The sequence below is a fragment of the Oncorhynchus tshawytscha genome, linkage group LG25, assembly GCF_018296145.1.
Source record: "Oncorhynchus tshawytscha isolate Ot180627B linkage group LG25, Otsh_v2.0, whole genome shotgun sequence".
Classification (NCBI taxonomy): Eukaryota; Metazoa; Chordata; class Actinopteri; order Salmoniformes; family Salmonidae; genus Oncorhynchus; species Oncorhynchus tshawytscha.
In genome coordinates this window covers 19,191,006-19,210,263 of record NC_056453.1, presented here as the reverse complement: position 1 = coordinate 19,210,263, position 19,258 = coordinate 19,191,006, and the positions used below count along the sequence as shown (strand labels likewise).

General features: G+C 40.6%; 1 protein-coding gene across 1 annotated transcript; it reads left to right on the top strand.

The window, feature by feature from the left end:
* Positions 1–350: 350 nt before the first annotated feature.
* On the top strand, positions 351–18,184 carry LOC112224370 (glucagon-like peptide 2 receptor). Its single transcript, XM_024387884.2, has 13 exons — positions 351–1,399; positions 5,236–5,350; positions 5,560–5,664; positions 7,246–7,367; positions 14,168–14,274; positions 14,628–14,784; positions 15,029–15,188; positions 15,466–15,526; positions 15,695–15,761; positions 16,210–16,298; positions 16,426–16,564; positions 16,769–16,810; positions 16,940–18,184. Exons 1-13 carry the CDS (start codon positions 1,310–1,312, stop codon positions 17,318–17,320), a joined length of 1,635 nt encoding a protein of 544 aa, XP_024243652.1. The 5' UTR covers positions 351–1,309; the 3' UTR covers positions 17,321–18,184.
* The last annotated feature ends 1,074 nt before the right edge of the window (positions 18,185–19,258 follow it).

Genomic DNA, 19,258 nt, shown 5'->3' with positions numbered 1-19,258 from the left:
GAGATCCCATTAGTGTCAAATACTGTTGATGAGGCCCTCTTACTTTGGGAGAACCACCCACATAAAACTGCCACTGAACCTTTAGCCCCAGTCTTGGATCAACACTGCACACCTTACGGTGTGTGTGTGTGTGTGTGTGTGTGTGTGTGTGTGTGTGTGTGTGTGTGTGTGTGTGTGTGTGTGTGTGTGTGTGTGTGTGTGTGTGTGTGTGTGTGTGTGTGTGTGTGTGTGTGTGTGCGTGCATGCGTGCGTGCGTGCGCATGCTTGTGTGTGTATACTTTCTGCCTGTGTGTGCGTTCCCCTCCTGGACTATAAAGTCACTCCAGTAAAATAGCTCTCCCTTGTCTTATCTTGATTGGCTGGGACAAGGCCGGGCGGAGAAAAGGGGAGGCAGACTGATGGGTGAGGATCCACAGACGCTTTCAGTCGCGTTCAGGACATCAGAGAGGACAGACAACAGAACCCTTGAGAATGAGCCTGAGACGAAGACAACTTAACCAAACACACAACGACAGGCAGACGAGCCAAAGACAACTTTACCAAATACTAAGAAGACAATGATGACTTTGCTAATCCCCGTCAACTAGGTGAGGGACAAAGGACAAGTTAACTAATTCTTGTGAACAAGGACAGATGACAACTTTATAAAATACTAAAACTAGTAGAGATGCAGGAGGAAACTTTATCAAACTGATCACAACTTAAAAAGGAGTGTCTCAGTTTAAAGCCTCAATGAGATGGGGAACATTGCTCCAAAATAATACACAACTAGAATAAGTGCCTGGATATCTTTACTAAACACCTGTCAACCAAGAGAAGAAAACTATTTATTCCCAAAACATTAGTTACAGGAAGAATTGACCTTTAGAATATCAACCCACGCCTAAAAGAAGTGAAACAACAATCCTAAGAAGAAGTGGGCTCCATCTCTACCAGGCAACTATAAAAATGTACCTAAACCAATCACAAATCATCTTTACCCGAAAACCCACTGTTTTGAGGCGAGCCTACATTGAAGAGAGAAGACAATGCCTTTCAAAAATCAGCTCAGAAGCCAAACACTGAGAGCCGCCTACACCGTGAGTAAGTCAACTTAACCAAGCACATAAAACGTTCACAAGTCTCAAATCATCTTTACCTGGAAAACCACATTGGTGAAAGGACTTTAGAGAAGAGGCTTGTCCATGTGTTGGTTCCGTGTGGTGTGGATGCTGAGAGGTAAGACAAGGATGAGTGTGAAGAGAACATCGATGGCAGGCGGGTCGATGAGGTGCCATCCAGCTTGTATGTAAACAAAGTGCCATACCCAATGCTACGACCAGCCTGGCACAGAGGGGGGTGGGCCCTGGGGAGTACCACACTCTCTCCTTTACTCCTACTGCTCCTCTCCAGTCTGCAGGTAAGATGGTGAGCCGCGCGCGCGCACACACACACACACACACACACACACATTAATATTAAGATCACTTTATTTGTCAGCACAAAGTCCAACCAAAATCTGCTTTATCCCAACGCCCCCGAAAGACACACATACAGGTTAAGTGACTTGCTCAAGGTACAACGGCATCTAGGACTTGATAATAGCAACCCTCCGGTTGCCAGCTGACTTCCCACCAGATATTTTCCTGTCAGACCCGGGACTCAAACTGGCTGGCAACTCTCCGGTTGCTGGCTCCTCTCTCTAAACCGTTTGGGAACCTGCGGCCATATGCACACACACAAGCAGGGCACACACATGTACATGTACTAATCTGAATTCAATTTCTCCAGAATATTGATTCTAAACCAGTTTTGGAGCCATTTGATATTTCCTTTAGAACTTTTCCTACTTGTTTCCTGTCAGGAGTGCCAGTAAAAACAAAAAACATATATTTTTTAATATATTTTTTTAGCATTTATTTGAACACCTATAGTACATATATAATATTCAGTAAAATATGAAAAAACAAATACTGTTAAAAGGGTGAATTGATGTAATCTCACAAATATTCCAACCTCACAACCGAGAAACATAATTTGCTCCAGATTCCAGTTCTCCTTTATCTGATTGAGAGGATGCGTTGCTACCGTTGAACTGTTAAACCATAATCTATCTCACTGACACAGTGAGCCCTGAATTTATGGTATGAAATCTTTATTTTTTTTTATGCGACTGGGATATGAATGAACTTTGGAGTTGCTTAGCAACATGGCTATATGATAATGTACTGGGTTGCAAGGCATGGCACACATATGGCCGTGCATATCACTCCAGACATAAATATTATGTACCAGAACAGCCAAAAACGGACATACAGTATACAGCACATAAAATACACCGACACATTTCCAAAGTATGATTCTATCTTTGTAACTCCTAAAACTCAATACCTTCAGTATTACCTTGTGTACTTACTGTAAATACATCTCTTTACTCAATAGTAGCTACATACTATATGATAAACATGATCTCAGTAGAGATCTCTCTGATTTTATTCCCAGGCCCTCAATGAAATCAGCACTCTCTCCAAATATGTAACTGAGTTAAGCTCAGGATCCCTTAAGTGGCTCAGTGGATTTTTAAAGTGTTTTCTCTTAAAGTAGAGGAGAGCCCCTGTACCTTCTTTTCATCCCAGATAGTATTGAGAGATCTAACAGACAGACAGACAGACAGACAGACAGACAGACAGACAGACAGACAGACAGACAGACAGACAGACAGACAGACAGACAGACAGACAGACAGACAGACAGACAGACAGAGACAGACAGACGCAGACAGACAGACAGACAGAGACGCACGCACGCATGCACACACACACACACACACACACACACACACACACACACACACACACACACACACACACTCCTCTGTGATAACTGCTGTCCAGAAAACCTGAGACAGAGAGGGTTAATTGAAGCGGTAGAAAGTCAGGGCGCTCCTAGGATAGGACAGATCACATTGGAACAGGTGGTGGTGGAGGGGGAATAGAATGGACAGGCACAGGGAGGTTACACATTTCAGATAGATATACAGTATGTATCCCCATTGGAGTGTGAAGGCAAGGAAGGAAATGTTGTTCAGAGAAAGAGTACCCCACATAGAAATAGAATCCATTGGATTATATATCTATGGTACTGCACCCCACCTGTGGAATAACAGAATCGAAATGGGAAAACCTTGATTATCTGTTTACTTTACAAAAAGGAGAGAAGGGTTGGTCTGTCACTAGAATAATTGAATTTATTATGTTTTGTCAATGTTTTATTTGTATAGAACATTGCCAAATCATGTGGTAAGATATTTTAAAGTATCTGCCCAGTTACCTTTCAAAGTTAATATTCTGTTAACTCATATCCAAATAAGGTTGTTGATACTCGTATTTGTGGCCAAATAATAAATTGGAGAAAAAAACACTTCAAAAAGCCCACCTCAAACTTGTATCTCAAACAGACCATTTAAAAAATGCTTGCTATTTCCTCATAGAGCATAACGTAATCTTGAGCTGGCCAATCAGCAGTCTAGAAGAAGGTGAGCTGGCCAATCAGCGGTCTACTTGCGTTAATCTTTTTTTCGACTGGTATACGCCCACACCATTAATCATTTTGTTGTTGGGGTAGGCTCACACAATTGCAACACAGAAAAGCTGCTTTTTAACATACTTCATTAAAAAGATTTGTAAGGAAAATGTATAAGTCATATTTCATAGAAATCTGGAAACACTGGGCAGTCACTTTACATTTTAGACCAAGATCATGATTAGGCATAAGGTTGTGTTTACACAGCCACCCTAAGAACCCAAATCAGATTTTCTTTATACTTCAGAAATTCTTTGGACTGTCCACACAGTTTTACATGTGACCAAAATCAGATTTGCGCATTCGCATTGATGTAGCCTCTGAAGTAGCAAACAGATGTAATGCTCATTTCCCATCACTGCTACTGTAATGTTGGGGTTGTTGTCATGGTAAAAACAGGGCATGCGCAATAGTGTGCAATAATGATGCATTCATAGCCAAGTGGGAAGCTGGTATTTACCACATACAACTGGGAAAAATCCACTTGAATGCCCCTCGTAATTACTAGTTGGAAACTCGTCGATCATCCCTGAGCTCCGACTTGTCCCACATGCTGAGCTCTGACATCACCTACTAAGGAAATTACCTCGATGACAGCATTTTCTGCAGTTAGATGTAAAAACTAAACATTATTTATAAAATCTCTTCTGTTTTTTGAACGCTATAATTGGTTTATAATCATGATGTCTGTACTTACAGCTTGTTGGCATTAGCCAATCAGCGTTTCTCAACGAGTTCAAAGCACATCCAACTGGTATTTACAAATTCACAATTGTTGATGACCACCTTCCCACTTGGTTATGAACGCAGCATCAAACTACTTAAGAGCAAAAAAATCTCATCTGAGCGTCCAGACAGAGGTTGCATATGGAGGATCGGGTTTGTATCAGGATTCAGATTACACAGGAAGCCTAATTCTGATCTTTTGCCCAATCATTGGATAAAAAAATCAGAATTGCGCTGCCTATGTAAACGCAGCCATATGGAGGTGGTACTGTATGAACTGGAAGTCAAAAGATTAGATTCCCTGTAGTTATTTTTGATGTTTACACATTAGGGAAAGACCAGATAGATATCAGATATGCAAATAATTGTCCAAAGATCATAATTGGGCTGCCTGTGTAAACGCAGCCTAACTGAGTAACTGCTGGTCAAATCTCCCATTTTGATTTCTCTTCTCAGAGTAAATGAAACAGGTGCATTTACTTCTATTAGTTTAGACCACATGACATTAGGGTCTCGATTCAATCTGTATCGCCGAAGTTCAATGCTATAGCACGATAAAAAATTTAAGACAATGTTCCTGCGTCTGCGGAGACTGCATTCAAGGTTAGCCTTGCATATGTCGGCTCAATCGTAAATGACCTTTACATTTCAATTGTACTACAGTGCTGAACTTCGGCAATACGGATTGAATTGAGCCCTAGGCTTGTGAAATTGCCTACACAGACGCCTAACAAAGATGGAGGCTGGGTAGTTAGATAGCTCAACAGGAATTCTACTCAAATACTGCCATCTTGTGGACTCTCACTAAAACCACATTCCCCTCAATCTTCTTGGCACCTTGTTGGGGGTGGTAAAAATGTATAGTTTATCATAAAATATTCCTCTCTTTATAACTGTCTTATTTCACATGAAAGGTGGTGGGCTCTGTGATTGATTTGATTTTATTAGGATCCCCCATTAACTGACGCCACGAAGATGGAACTTGAAGAGTTGATCTCTAAACGGAATGAATATAGGGAGAACTGCACCAGGATTTTAGCCGAAAGCATCTTCTCAGAAACTGGTGAGCAGTTTGTTTTTGGCAATGGCCAGTTCCATGTATCATTGTGCCATTCTTCACCTACAATGTGTATTGTCATTTAATTGCAGCCAGATTGTCAGGGCAGCAATTGATCGATATGGAAATCTATTTTCCGTGAATTAAGCAATAGAACTTTATTATTGATGTACTTTTCTGTTTGTCTCTTACTCTTTACTTGTTTGTCCTGTCAGGAATCTACTGTAACGGGATGGTTGACGTGTTTGTGTGTTGGCCCCACTCAGCCCCCGGTAACGTGTCAGTGCCCTGTCCTTCCTACCTTCCCTGGATTACAAAGGGTGAGTCTGGAGGCTTCATTCAGGCTAAATCAATCCATCAAATGCAATTTGGATTCAGAACTAACCGTTCTACCGAAACAGCCAACTGTTCTTTTTTGGAGTGCATTAAACATTAACTGGACATAGGTGGTGAAGTCAGTCTTTTTAGATCTTAAAAAGGCCTTTGATACTGTGAATCATGAGGTCCTCTTATCCGAACTATCCTCCCTTAAATGTGTCCACTTTTGTCATTAGTTGGATGTATTCCTATCTGACAAACAGAAGTCAATGGGTTTGTTTTGGGGGACACTTCGGGGTCCTACAAGGGTCAATATTAGGCCCCCTTCTGTTTACCCTCTATATAAAGGATCTCCCACTTGTTTGCCCACAAGTTAACATGCAGATGTATGGGGACGATACAGTTCTGTATGTGCACTCAAAAATAGACAACTAGTTGTTAACAAGTTAACTGAAGCTATGGTACATGTTTCTACATGGATGACTAATTCTTGCCTGCATTTAAAGACTGTTTCTATGTACTTCTCTAAGAAATCCATTGATTCTTCCCAACCAGCTGTTCTTGTTAATGAGGAGCGTCAGAAAGTTGTGTCTAATTTCAGGTATCTCGGCGTAATTTTGGACTCCAACTTGACATTTAAGAAACATGTGAAGATGGTGCTTAACACAGTCAAATTTGGATTATCCAACTTTAGGTTTATAAAACTATATATGCATGCTATATTCTTCTCACATTTGAGATATTGCCTCACATGCTGGTCACAGGCGGGAGCTACTATTCTGAAACCAATTGAATCACTTGATAACAAACCAAACAGTTACCACCATTGTCATATAATTTACATACATCATTTATTTAGTCTGTATAGCTTTAAGCAGTATGTAGATGCAAGCCTTGTCTTTAAGATCCTGAATGGTCTTGTCTCTCCACCCCTATGCCGGCATATCATGTTCAAGGAAAGCACCGCCAGGATAACAGGGCAGTAAACTAGAGGGGATTGCGTTGTCCCTTTTCGACACAGTAAAATCAGTCAATCGGCCTTCTCTGTTGGAGCTACAATACACTGGAATGCAACGCCCATGGACTTGAGAAGCTGCACTCACTATTGTATTTTTAAATTGAAAATTGAAAACATGGCTCAAATCTATCCAAACCTGTACACATGAGTTATCTGTGATTCCTCATATGTAAGACGACAGTTGATGATAGTGTTGTTGTTGTTAGAATGATATATTTTGTATTGTTTCAGTGAGTATTTATATTGTGGCTGTGAAAAGACCCTTACATGCCCAGGGACTACAGGTGCAAATGAGCTTTTGGCTAACCCCGGCACATTTAAATGGATGTTTCATTATTGTAATAGTGATGTTGATTTATGTGCATTGTCCCGTATGAATAAATAAATATCACATCTATCCATGCATTCTATATCTATAAAGTCATGTGATGGCACAACATCATAACATTTCATATAGTACGACACGCAATTAGAAGCACAGTTAAACGTGCCTTCCAACATGGTTGGAACATGAGCAAATCTCTCCATAACCGATCTAGTCATTCCTCTTCTCTTCCTGACCCAGATGACTCCAGGAGAGTGTACATGGAGTGTCTGTCCAATGGGTCCTGGCGACTCCAGGAGAATTCTACGGATGTCTGGCGAGAGAAGACAGAATGTGATGACCAAGACTTCTTTAAACCCGAGGTGAGGAAAAGGCTGTGAGAGGAAACAAAGTGGAGACTTGCCTTGCATTTGGAAAAGGCCTTGCAACTGAAACGTCAACAATAAATCATACCCCAGTTGTATTTTATTAGGGATCCCCGATAGCTGCTGCCAAGGTAGCAGCTACTCTTTCTGGGTTGCAAACAAATTAAGACACTTATATTACAAATAAAACAAAAGATAAAACAGTGCATCGTGTAACACTGTCACACCACCACATATCCACAACACAACATGTATGATACCACTATACAACAATATTACAAATGTAAGTGTGTGTAGAGTGCATGTGCCAGGACCCGTGTGTGTATGCGTGTGTCTGTACCTGTGTGTGTGTCTCTTCACAGTCCCTGCTGTTCCATAAGGTGTATTTCTTTCTGTTTTTAAATCTGAATCTACTGTTTGCATCAGTTACCTGAGTTCCATGTAGTCAAATTAAATCAAATCAAATTTTATTTGTCACATACACATGGTTAGCAGATGTTAATGCGAGTGTAGCGAAATGCTTGTGCTTCTAGTTCCGACAATGCAGTAATAACCAACAAGTAATCTAACTAACAATTCCAAAACTACTACCTTATACACACAAGTGTAAGGGGATAAAGAATATGTACATAAAGATATATGAATGAGTGATGGTACAGAGCGGCATAGGCAAGATACAGTAGATGGTATCGAGTACATCGAGTATATACATATGAGAGGAGTATGTCATGGCTCTATGTAGTACTGTGCACCTCCCATAGTCTGTTCTGGACTTGGGGATTGTGAAGAGACCTCTGGTGGTCTTGTGGGGTATGCATGGGTGTCCGAGATTTGTGCTAGTTGTTTAAACAGACAGTTCGGTGCATTCAGCTTTTCAACACCTCTTACAAAAACAAGTAGTGATGAAGTCAATCTCTCCTCCACTTTAAGCCATGAGAGATTGCCATGCATATCATTAATGTTAGCTCTCTATGTACAGCCACACTGCCCTGTTCTGAGCCAATTGCAATTTAACTTAGTCCCTCTATGTGGTACCTGACCACACAACTGAACAGTAGTCTAGGTGCAACAAATCTAGGGCCTGTAGGAGGGATAGTTGTAAATCATGCAGCCCCTTGTGTCACGATCGCAGATTTTAGAGAAACAACAAATGTCGGTACATATAAGTGTCTAACATCGGCTGAAAGCTTAAATTCTTGTTAATATAACTGCATAGTCCAACTTACAGTAGCTATTACTGAGAGAAAAAATGCCATGCTATTGCTTGAGTAGAGCTCCTAACAACAAAACACTTTTTTCACCGCAATAGGTTTGATAAATTCACCTCTGAAGGTGAAATCTGTACTTACATTATGTAATCTTGCTCTGATTTATCATCCAAAGGGTCCCAGAGATAACATAGTGTTGTGTTGTTAGATACAATCCTTTTTCATATCCTAAAAAGGATTGATTTTGTATTTCCACTCGTTCAATTTATCTTTATCTTGGCCAGGTCGCAGTTGCAAATGAGAACTTGTTCTCAACTAGCCTACCTGGTTAAATAAAGGTGAAATAAAAGAAAAAGAAAAAGAAAGGAATCTTTGAAAATCTAACCCTAAACATTGTTTCAACCAGTCAAATCACGTTCGTATGTATTCCTCAGAGATCCTAGAACGTAACCAGACTTCACTATATCATTAAGGGTGTAGTATATCCTATAGGACACCAAATTTGGTCAGAGAGCGATGCCTTCATGGCACGCCGATGATGCTGGCGGTCTTCACTTGATCGATTCTAACTTTGTCAAATAAACACCAAACAAAGCTAGCTAGATAGCCAATGAGCTGGGCTTTATGGGAGTATCCGGAAACCCTGTATCTGTCGCAAAATGTAGCTGTTAACCTTGTGCGACAGCCAGCCTTTTCCCTTTGGACAAAAATTATAAGAATATGGAGAGTTATGAAGTTGTGAAAACTGTTTATTTGCAAATGTTTAACTTATAATATGGCTACTAATACTGGAAAAACTAAATCAAAGTCCAAGTATACAGATTTGATGATATTCTTGCAGAAAAATGTAATATGAATGTAAACGTCTCCTTCATGATTTGCCCAAATGTACCTGGGTAACTTCACACTAAAGGTCATGTAGTTTGCTCATACTTCAAGTTATTGAAATAAAGCGGGCTATCCCTAAGAAGTTTTTAACTACTGTTGTATCAACATGTTTTGACGCTGAAAGTTTATAATCCAGGGTTTCTCCAAGCTGTTTAGTCACATCAACTTGCTCAAATTCCCCATAATTCATTGCAATATTTAGTTGTGGTTTAGGGTTTAGTGAATGATTTGTCTCAAATACAATGCTTTTAGTTTTTGAAATATTTAGGACTAATAGGCTGACCACACTGCTCGCGTCGCGTCAACGAGCGTCTGCGTTGCCACGGGCTAAAATAGAACTCCTTTATATTTCTGACACAGATCGCACTGCAAGTCCTGCCTCTCCCATCTCCTCATTGGTTTATAGAAGCGGGTACCCATGTGCCATTGGTTATACCCACGTGGGTGATTGAAAGACAAACTGTGTTGCCGGTCGGTGTAGTAATACTATGAAAGTTTAGAAGCCAATCACCACATAAGTTCAAAGATGAAAAAGCCTGGAAAGAGCAGAGATGACTAGAAACGATTCGGTTGACTGTTTAATATGTGGATTAATTGTCGGAGTAGAGAACCTTGTACATTTCAGGTAAAATAACAACTCAATGTTTATATTCCAGGACAAATTATCTAGCAACAGCAAGCTAGCTAAATTGTTTTGCTATTTTAACCTGTGTGTTGTGATTGCGTTTGGTGTAAAATAAAAAAATAAAAAAATAAAAATGTATGCACGATGGCGCACGATGGCACTCACGCCCAGCCGGTTTTGCTGTCATTTCTCACTGTAGTAGCTGATGTGTATAGTGTTGAGTCATCTGCATACATAGACACCCTGGCTTTACTCAAAGCCAGTGGCATATCGTTTGTAAAGATTGAAAAAAGTAGGGGGCCAAAACAGCTGCCCTGTGGAATTCCTGGTTCTACCTGGATTATGTTGGAGAGGCTTCCATTAAAGAACACCCTCTTTGTTATGTTAGATATGTAACTATTTATCCACAATATAGCAGGGAGTGTAAAGCCATAACAAATACGTTTTTCCAGCAGCAGACAGATCTATAATGTCAAAAGCCGCACTGAAGTCTAACAAAACAACATTTACAATCTTTTTATCATCAATTTCTCTCAGCCAATCATCAGTTATTTGTGTAAGTACTGTGCTTGTTGAATGTCCTTAAATATAAGTGTACAGAAAGTCTGTTGCCAATTTGTTTACAGCAAAATAGCATTTTATCTGGTCAAACTGGTCAAACAGGTATCTGGTCATTTTTTTCCAAAAGTTGGGTTGGTAACAGGCTGATTGGTTGACTTTTTCAGCCAGTAAAGGGGGCTTTACTATTCTTGGGTAGCGGAATTACTTTTGCTTCCCTCAAGGCCTGAGGGAACACACTTTCTAGTAGGCTTAGATTGAAGATATGCAAATAGCAGAGGCAATATTGCCCTCTATTATCCTCAGTAATTTTCCATCGAAGTTGTCAGACCCCGGTGGCTTGTCAGTGTAGATAGACAACAATAATTTTTTCGCTTCTTCCACACTCACTTCACGGAATTCAAAATTACAGTGCTTGTCCTTCCTAATTTGATCAGTTATACTTGGATGTGTAGTGTCAGCGTTTGTTTCTGGCATGTCATGCTTAAGTTTGCTAATTTTGCCAATGAAAAAATCATTAAAGTAGTTGGCAATATTAGTGGGTTTTGTGATGAATGAGCCATCTGATTCAATGAATGGTGGAGCCGAGTTTGCCTTTTTGCCCATAAATTAATTTAAGGTGCTCCAAAGTTTTTACTATCATTCTCTATATAATTGATCTTTGTTTCATGGTCTAGTTTCTTCTTTATATCCAGTTTAGTCACATGATTTCTCAATTTGCAGTATATTTGCCAATCTGTTGTGCAGCCAGACTTATTTGACATTCCTTTTGCCTCATCCCTCTATACCATACAATTTTTCAATTCCTCATCAATCCACAGGGTTTTAACAGTTGTTGCAGTCATTTTCTTGGGTGCATGCTTATTAGTAACTGGGATAAGCAATTTCACAAATGTGCCAAGTGCAGCGTCTGTTTGCTCCTCATTACACACCATGGACCAACAAATATTCTTTACATCAACAATATGACCTCGTATAAATTATACTAGTGTCACATTTTATCAAGGTGGGTGGAATCAAGCGCAGAGAGCAGGTTTCAGTGAATCGACAGTTTATTCTCCAACGCACAAAAAACACGGGCAACCCAACACACAGGGTGAATAATCCAGCACAGGATCAAAAATAGACCGGAGAATAAAACACAAGTACTACACCAAATGACATGAATACAAAAACAATCCCGCACAAAACAAGGGTGGGACAACCTACTGCATATAAGGACGTTAATTAAACTAAAATACACACAGGTGAAACTAATAAGACAAAACCAACAGACAAACAAAAAAGGGATCGGTAGTGGCTAGTAGGACGGTGACGACGACCGCCGAGCACCGCCCGAACAGGCAGGAGAGCCAACTTCGGCGGAAGTCGTGACAACTAGGCCAGGCTTTGGAACTTTGGTTTTCCTAGATATGGCTACAGTATTGTGATCACTACATCCTATGGATTTAGACACTGCTTTAAAGCAAATGTCTGCAGCATTAGTAAAGATGTGATCAGTATATGTTGATGATTTCATTTCTGTGCTTATTTGTAACCCTGGTAGGTTGACTTATAACCCGATACAGGTTGCAAGCACTAGTTACAGTTAGAAGATTTCTCTTGAGTGGACAGCCTGATGAAAGCCAGTCAATATTTAAATCACCCAGAAAATATACCTCTCTGTTTATATCACATACATTACGGGTCAAAAGTTTTAGAACACCTACTTATTCAAGGGATTCTCTTATTTTTATTATTTTCTACATTGTAGAATAATAGTGAAGATATCAAAACTATGAAATAACACAAATGGAATCATGTAGTAACCAAGAAAGTGTTAAACAAATCAAACTATATTTTCTATTTGAGATTCTTCAAATAGCCACACTTTGCCAGCTATGATGACAGCTATGCACACTCTTGGCATTCTCTCAACCAGCTTCACCTGGAATGCTTTTCCAACAGTCTTGAAGGAATTCCCACATATGCTGAGCACTTGTTGGCTGCTTTTCCTTCACTCTGCGGTCCGACTCATCCCAAACCATCTCAATTTGGTTGAGGTCGGGGGATTGCGGAGGCCAGGTCATCTGATGCAGCACTCCATCACTCTCCTTCTTGGTAAAATAGCCTGGAAGTGTGTTGGGTCATTGTCCTGTTGAAAAACAAAGGATAGTCCCACTAAGCCCAAACCAGATGGAATGACATAATGTTGCAGATTGCTGTGGTAGCCATGCTGGTTAAGTGTGCCTTGAATTCGAAATAAATCACAGACAGTGTCACCAGCAAAGCACCCCCACACCCCCATAAAGACACGGTGGTTGGAACCAAAATTCTCCAATTTGGATTCCAGACCACAGGACAAATTTCCACTGGTCTAATGTCCATTGCTTGTGTTTCTTGGCCCAAGCAAGTCTCTTCTTATTATTGGTGTCCTTTAGTAGTGGTTTCTTTGCAGCAATTCGACCATGAAGGCCTGATTCACACAGTCTCTTCTGAACAGTTGATGTTGAGATGTATCTGTTACTTGAACTCTGTGAAGCATTTATTTGGGCTTCAATTTCTGAGGCTGGTAAATCTTGAACTTATTCTCGGCAGCAGAGGTAACTCTGGGTCTTCCATTCATGTGGCGGTCCTCATGAGAGCCAGTTTCATCATACCGCTTGATAGTTTTTGAAACTGCACTTGAAGAAACTTTCAAAGTTCTTGACATTTTCAGAATTGACTCACCTTCATGTCTTAAAGTAATGATGGACTGTCATTTCTCTTTGCTTATTTGAGCTGTTCTTGGACTTGGTCTTTTACTAAATAGCACTATCTTCTGCATACCCCCCCACCTTGTCACAACACAACTGATTGGCTCAAACGCATTAAGAAGGAAAGAAATTCCACAAATTAACTTTTAAGACGGCACACCTGTTGATTGAAATGCATTCCAGGTGACTACCTCATGAAGCTGGTCGAGAGAATGCCAAGATTGTTTAAAGCTGTCATCAAGGCAAAGTGTGGCTATTTGAAGAATCTCAAATATAAAATATATCTTGATTTGTTGAACACTTTTTTGTTTACTACATGATTCCATATGTGTTATTTCATAGTTTTGATGTCTTCACTATTATTCTACAATGTAGAAAATAGTACAAAAAAAGAAGAGCCCTTGAATGAGTAGGTGTTCTAAAACATTTGACCGGTTGTGTACATTATCAACCATTTAACACGTTATCCAGAAACTGACTGTTAGCACTTGGTGGTATATAGCGGCTTCCCACCAGAATGGGCTTTAGTTGAGGCAGATGAACCTGTAGCCATATTACTTCAACAGTATTTAACATGAGATCCTCTCCAAGCTTTACAGGAATGTGGTTCTGAATAGTGTATAAACGGCAACACCGATCTTTTGGCATTTCTGTCTTTTCAGTAGATGTTATAACCATGTATTGCTTTCATTGTATCAGTGAAATTTGAATTTCTAAGTGAATTTCAGAGGTAAAGGTCAATTGCCTATTTTTCACTTTTTTTTCCATGTCTGTGTCTTTCAGGAGGATGAGTGGTTTCGCCATGCAGCCCTTAGGGTCATCTCCATCGTCGGCTACTCTCTGTCTCTCTCCTCCCTCTCTCTGGCCACTCTGCTCATGGGCATTCTCAGGTTAGTGTCAAGGGGCCAGAGCACAGGGGTCAGAGGGTTAGGCACATGTTAATGATGATCATGATGAATTCTACTATCGTAGGGCGATGACACAACTGCAAAGCAATGACACTCCTTAGTCCTTAGTCCTTAGTCATGGCATTGATTCAATGTCATTAATTGACAATAAAATATAAAACAGATACCAGGGGAAGCAGAATAACAAGATTACAGATTATGTTATCGATCACTATAAACCACAATGGATTGCCTATGTACTGAACATTCATCTTAGTCGCATAATCACAAAATCAATTTCCACACTAAATAGTCAGTGGTGGGTTTGAGTCAATGCCAACCTCTGTCTCTTCCAGGAAGCTCCACTGTACAAGGAACTACATCCACATGAATCTGTTTGTGTCCTTCATGTTGAGAGCCATGGCCGTCTTCATAAAGGAGATCGTGTTACATGTCATGTACACCAAGCTACCCAGTGACGACCAAGGGTGGAACTCATACTCCAACTCAGTGGTACTCATGTCCTGTAGAGTTTGTTTTTTTAAAAATCTATAAAAACATTACATTTTCAACCATGCTGGCCTTCAGGATACTTATTTCTTATGATAGAAGAAATCTCGGGCACCCAGAACCAAATCTCAGGTGTGCTCTTACATTAACGTCTGTCACAAGAGACTATGATGTAAAGTACATTTATTCAACAAGGATAAGGCAATGTAATATATCATATTTCATCTAATATCTCCTCTTCCTGTAGATAACGGTGGTATGTAAGGCCTCCCGGGTGTCCATGGAGTATTTTGTAGCCTGTAACTACTTCTGGCTCCTGGTAGAAGCAATCTTCCTCCAGACCCTCCTCTTCACCGACGTCCTCACCAAGAGACGGCTGCTCAAGAGATACATGCTCATTGGCTGGGGTATAGTTCTAAATGTTTATAAGATACACGTTAATTGGCTGAGGTAAGGCGCTAATGTTTAAGAGACACATTCTGATTGGTTGGGGTGTAAGGCTCTAATGTTTGAAAGGCACATGTTCATTGGATAGGGTAAGGCTCTAATGTTTGAAAGGCACATGTTCATTGGATAGGGTAAGGCTCTAATGTTTAAAAGACACATTCTGATTGGATAGGGTAAGGCTCTAATGAAGATAGATTCACAACTCATGGCAACAAAATAATTTTGCTCTTGCAAAAGGTACTCCATTCGTGTTTGTGGTGCCATGGACAGTGAGCAAAGTTTTATATGAAAATAAAGGGTAAGTATTTGGGGAGAATTAACACCACTCATTTCAAGACTTCTGGTCATATTTCTGTCTGTTCGAATAAAGTAACCAATCAGTACTGATCTGTGTAAATACCCAATAGTCTATGATACAAGCTGATGCTGTAGGACCAAATCTCGCTTGAATCTCTCCTGTCCTAAGGTGCTGGAACAATGAGAATAGATGGATCTGGTGGATAATAAGGGGACCCATCACTTTATCTGTGCTGGTGAGTAGCAACCTACAATATACAACCTATAGCAACCTCCTGTATCACCACTCAAATACTGCTCCACTGATATCTAAGAACGTGACACAACAATAAATCATCTATCAAACCATATGACTCCACAGTGTACGCCAAAAGTGCACAAGACTGACACACTGGGGGCATCAGCTCTTGTGAGATTTCCTGGGATTCTTCACTGATTTCACACCGATTTTGGGATGTCTAAGATCAATAGTTGAGACCATGTGACATAGACGTCAGCCAGAGCAGTGGGTGTCAGAAGCAGTCACAAGCATGTCATATAGGGGAGAATGGTTAGGGTGCACTGATCCCAATAAGATAGGGTTTCTCCTCTTAAAGACACAGTTTACTTTTTACACACCAGCCTAAAAACATAAGCATCTCCTACTGTTTTACAGAAGAATAATATACTTGATTTGTGTTGCAGGTCATTTTCTACATATTCATCAAAATACTAATGTTGCTGCTCTCAAAGTTAAAGGCAGACCAAGTGAGATTCACAGACTACAGATACAGGTAGAGTATGGTCACTCTAAAGGTTTACTCTGATCTTTGACAGTAGTAGCCAGCACCCTCAAGCAACTATTTTATTTGAACCCCAGTACAGTCTGAATGCCCAAACTCCTTTCCTTTTCTCTGTTAGCTTGGCCAGGGCCACGATAGTCCTGATCCCTCTACTGGGGATCCACGAGGTAGTTTTCACTATACTGATAGACGAGAGTGTGGAGGGAAGCAGCCGCTATGCCAGGAACTTCATTAACCTCACTCTTAGCTCCTTCCAGGTAAGAGCTGATAACAAAATGGCCACCTTCCACAAGACCATAACAAATGTTTAATCGTTCCTGTTGAGTAAAGAAAGGAAAACATCCTGATCCCATTAAGAACTGCATTTAGAGGAAAATAATTTGTCTTGATAATAAATGCAAATGGCCCGGTAGAGTTTGCTACCTTGAATACAATCCTTATGTGTCATACCTCTCTCTCAGGGATTCTTGGTTTCTGTGCTGTACTGCTTCGCCAACGTAGAGGTAACTATCCACAAACTAGCTGTTCAATTTACTGTAGCCTAAGTGTTAGCTTAACAAATCGTTCTAATCGTAATATAAAAGAATAAATAAATACAAATAAAAACACAAACAAAAATCTGTTATCTTCAGGTCCAGACAGAGCTGAAAAAGCGATGGCAGCTCTTCCTGTTCACAAACCACTTCCAGGTCACACCCTGCATCGACTTCCGGGGCGAACCCCTCAAACATCTGTGGAAGTGCTCTAGAGGCCGACGCCCCCATGGCTCCCAGCAGAGCGAATCATACGAGGAGGGGGGTGGGCCTGCCACACACTCCCACTTGCTGCAGGTGGCCTTGCAGGGGCAAGGAGGGCGACGAGAGGTGGAAGGAGGGGAGGTGGCAGGGTGGCGAGATAGGGAGAGAGACACGGGAGGATTGGAGTTCCACACCAGGAAGAGCCTGTCAAGTAGTGATGGAGAGATGACGCTGGGAGAGACCATGGAGGAGATACTGGAGGAGAGCGAGTTCTAACCTCCTCCATCTTGTGGACACTCCCTGTCCTGGTTGGTTAGGTTACTTTGTAAATATAATCTGTTACAGTTACCTGTCCAAAATTGTAGTCAGTAGTGTAACTTTTGGATTACCCAAACTCAGTAACACAATCTGAATACTTTCAGTTACTTTTGGATTACTTTCCCCAGAAGAGGCGTTAGAAGAAGACAAAAAGGATCCATCAAACACATTTGGTGTGTCATCATAGTGGCCTCTGATTTGTGGTCAGCGACACTAAGGTGGAACGAACTTGCCCCTTTTTTCAATACTGAATTGATTGTCATTGAGAAAACCGAAACAAACATCTTCTCTGAATTTAAAAGTAATTCAAGAAGTAGTCCTCTAGTTTCTCAAAAGTATCTGTAATCTGATTACAATATTTTAGCTGTTTTTTTGTAATCAGTTACTCCCAAACCCTGCTACCTCCCTTTCCGGACTGTTATGAATTGTTACGGTGCCTTGTTTCCTGACAGATGGGGAGAATCTCAATTGCATACTCCTTGCGTCTTCTCTCCTCGCCTCCTTCTCAAAACCCATTTGAGGAGAAAGTCAAAGGGGAGAACCCTGGTTTTCTCATCCAACTGGGTTTGAGAAGGAGGCGAGGAGCGAGGACGTGATACTAGTCCTTGCTTGGATAGACAATGAGATTGGTGTTGTTGTATCTTTGTACAGATTCTTTGTATGGTACCTTTGTGTATCGTTTTGTTTACGTGGATGTGAGTAATGTTCCACTATAAAAAAATATGAGTTTTATGAAAAATCATAATTACATACACTGAGTGTACAAAACATGCTCTTTCCATGACTTAGACTGACCAGGTGAATCCAGATGAAAGCTATGATCCCTTATTGATGTCACTTGTTAAATCCACTTCAATCAGCTTAGATGAAGGGGATGAGACAGGTTAAAGAATGATTTTTAAACAATGACACAATTGAGACATGGATTGTGTATGTGTGCCATTCAGAGGCTGAATGGGCAAGACAAAGTATTTAAGTGCCTTAGAATGGGGTATGGTAGTAGGTGCCAGGCGCACCGGTTTGAGTCAAGAACTGCACCGCTGCTTTGTGTTTCACTCTCAACAGTGTGTATCAAGAATGGTCCACCCCCAACTTGACACAACTGTGGGAAGCATTGGAGTCAACATGGGCCGGCATCCCTGTGGAACACTTTCAACACCTTGTAGAGTCCTAGACAAATGGAGGCTGTTCTCAGGGCAAAGGGGGGGGGTGCAACTCAATATTAGGAAGGTGTTCCTAATGTTTTGTACACTCGGTGTATATTTATGTACATACTTTTTATCGGAAAAACAATCAAATTACTCAAATAAACGTTATCACATAAAGGTACTTCCTGCAGGTATATAAACACAATAGAGCATTAACAGGTAAGTGTACATTTTTTGTTGTCAGAAATTGTTCATATTGAAGAGGACAGTCTGAAGGATACGTGTTACAGTTCATGTGCATGATGTGGGTATTATGTATTTGTCATATGTAAAAGTGTATAGTGGTACATTAAAGAAAACTTGTATTACCGTTTGTGTTTGAAACAAATCTCTGATACTGATGACTAAATAATAAAAAGGTATACGGTATCGACACACAACAGATACAGCATGGGGGGGGCAGCCTAGTGGTTAGAGATTGAATCCCCAGGCTGACAAGGTACTGTTGTTCTGCCCCTGAACAAGGCAGTTAACCCACTGTTTCCCAGTAAGCTGTCATTGTAAATAAGAATTTGTTCTTAAAAAAGTAAAAAATACCACATGGACAAGGTTTTCAGATAGCACACATGTGCAAGTAATATAGTCAATGCTCAAATTGAGGGGGTATGCGGGGGTACCCAGCACCACTTGGCAAAAAGTGTTAGCTTAAAAATGTGAAGGCAAAAAAATGGATCCTGATAATATTAAG

What these genes read in the sequence shown, in the direction of transcription:
- LOC112224370 (XM_024387884.2), top strand. Translation starts at nt 1,310, where the DNA reads ATGCTACGACCAGCCTGGCACAGAGGGGGGTGGGCCCTGGGGAGTACC. An exon ending in TTCACAGACTACAGATACAG is followed by an intron (nt 16,299 to 16,425) that starts GTAGAGTATGGT and finishes TTTCTCTGTTAG; the next exon opens with CTTGGCCAGGGCCACGATAG. An exon ending in ACTGCTTCGCCAACGTAGAG is followed by an intron (nt 16,811 to 16,939) that starts GTAACTATCCAC and finishes TGTTATCTTCAG; the next exon opens with GTCCAGACAGAGCTGAAAAA.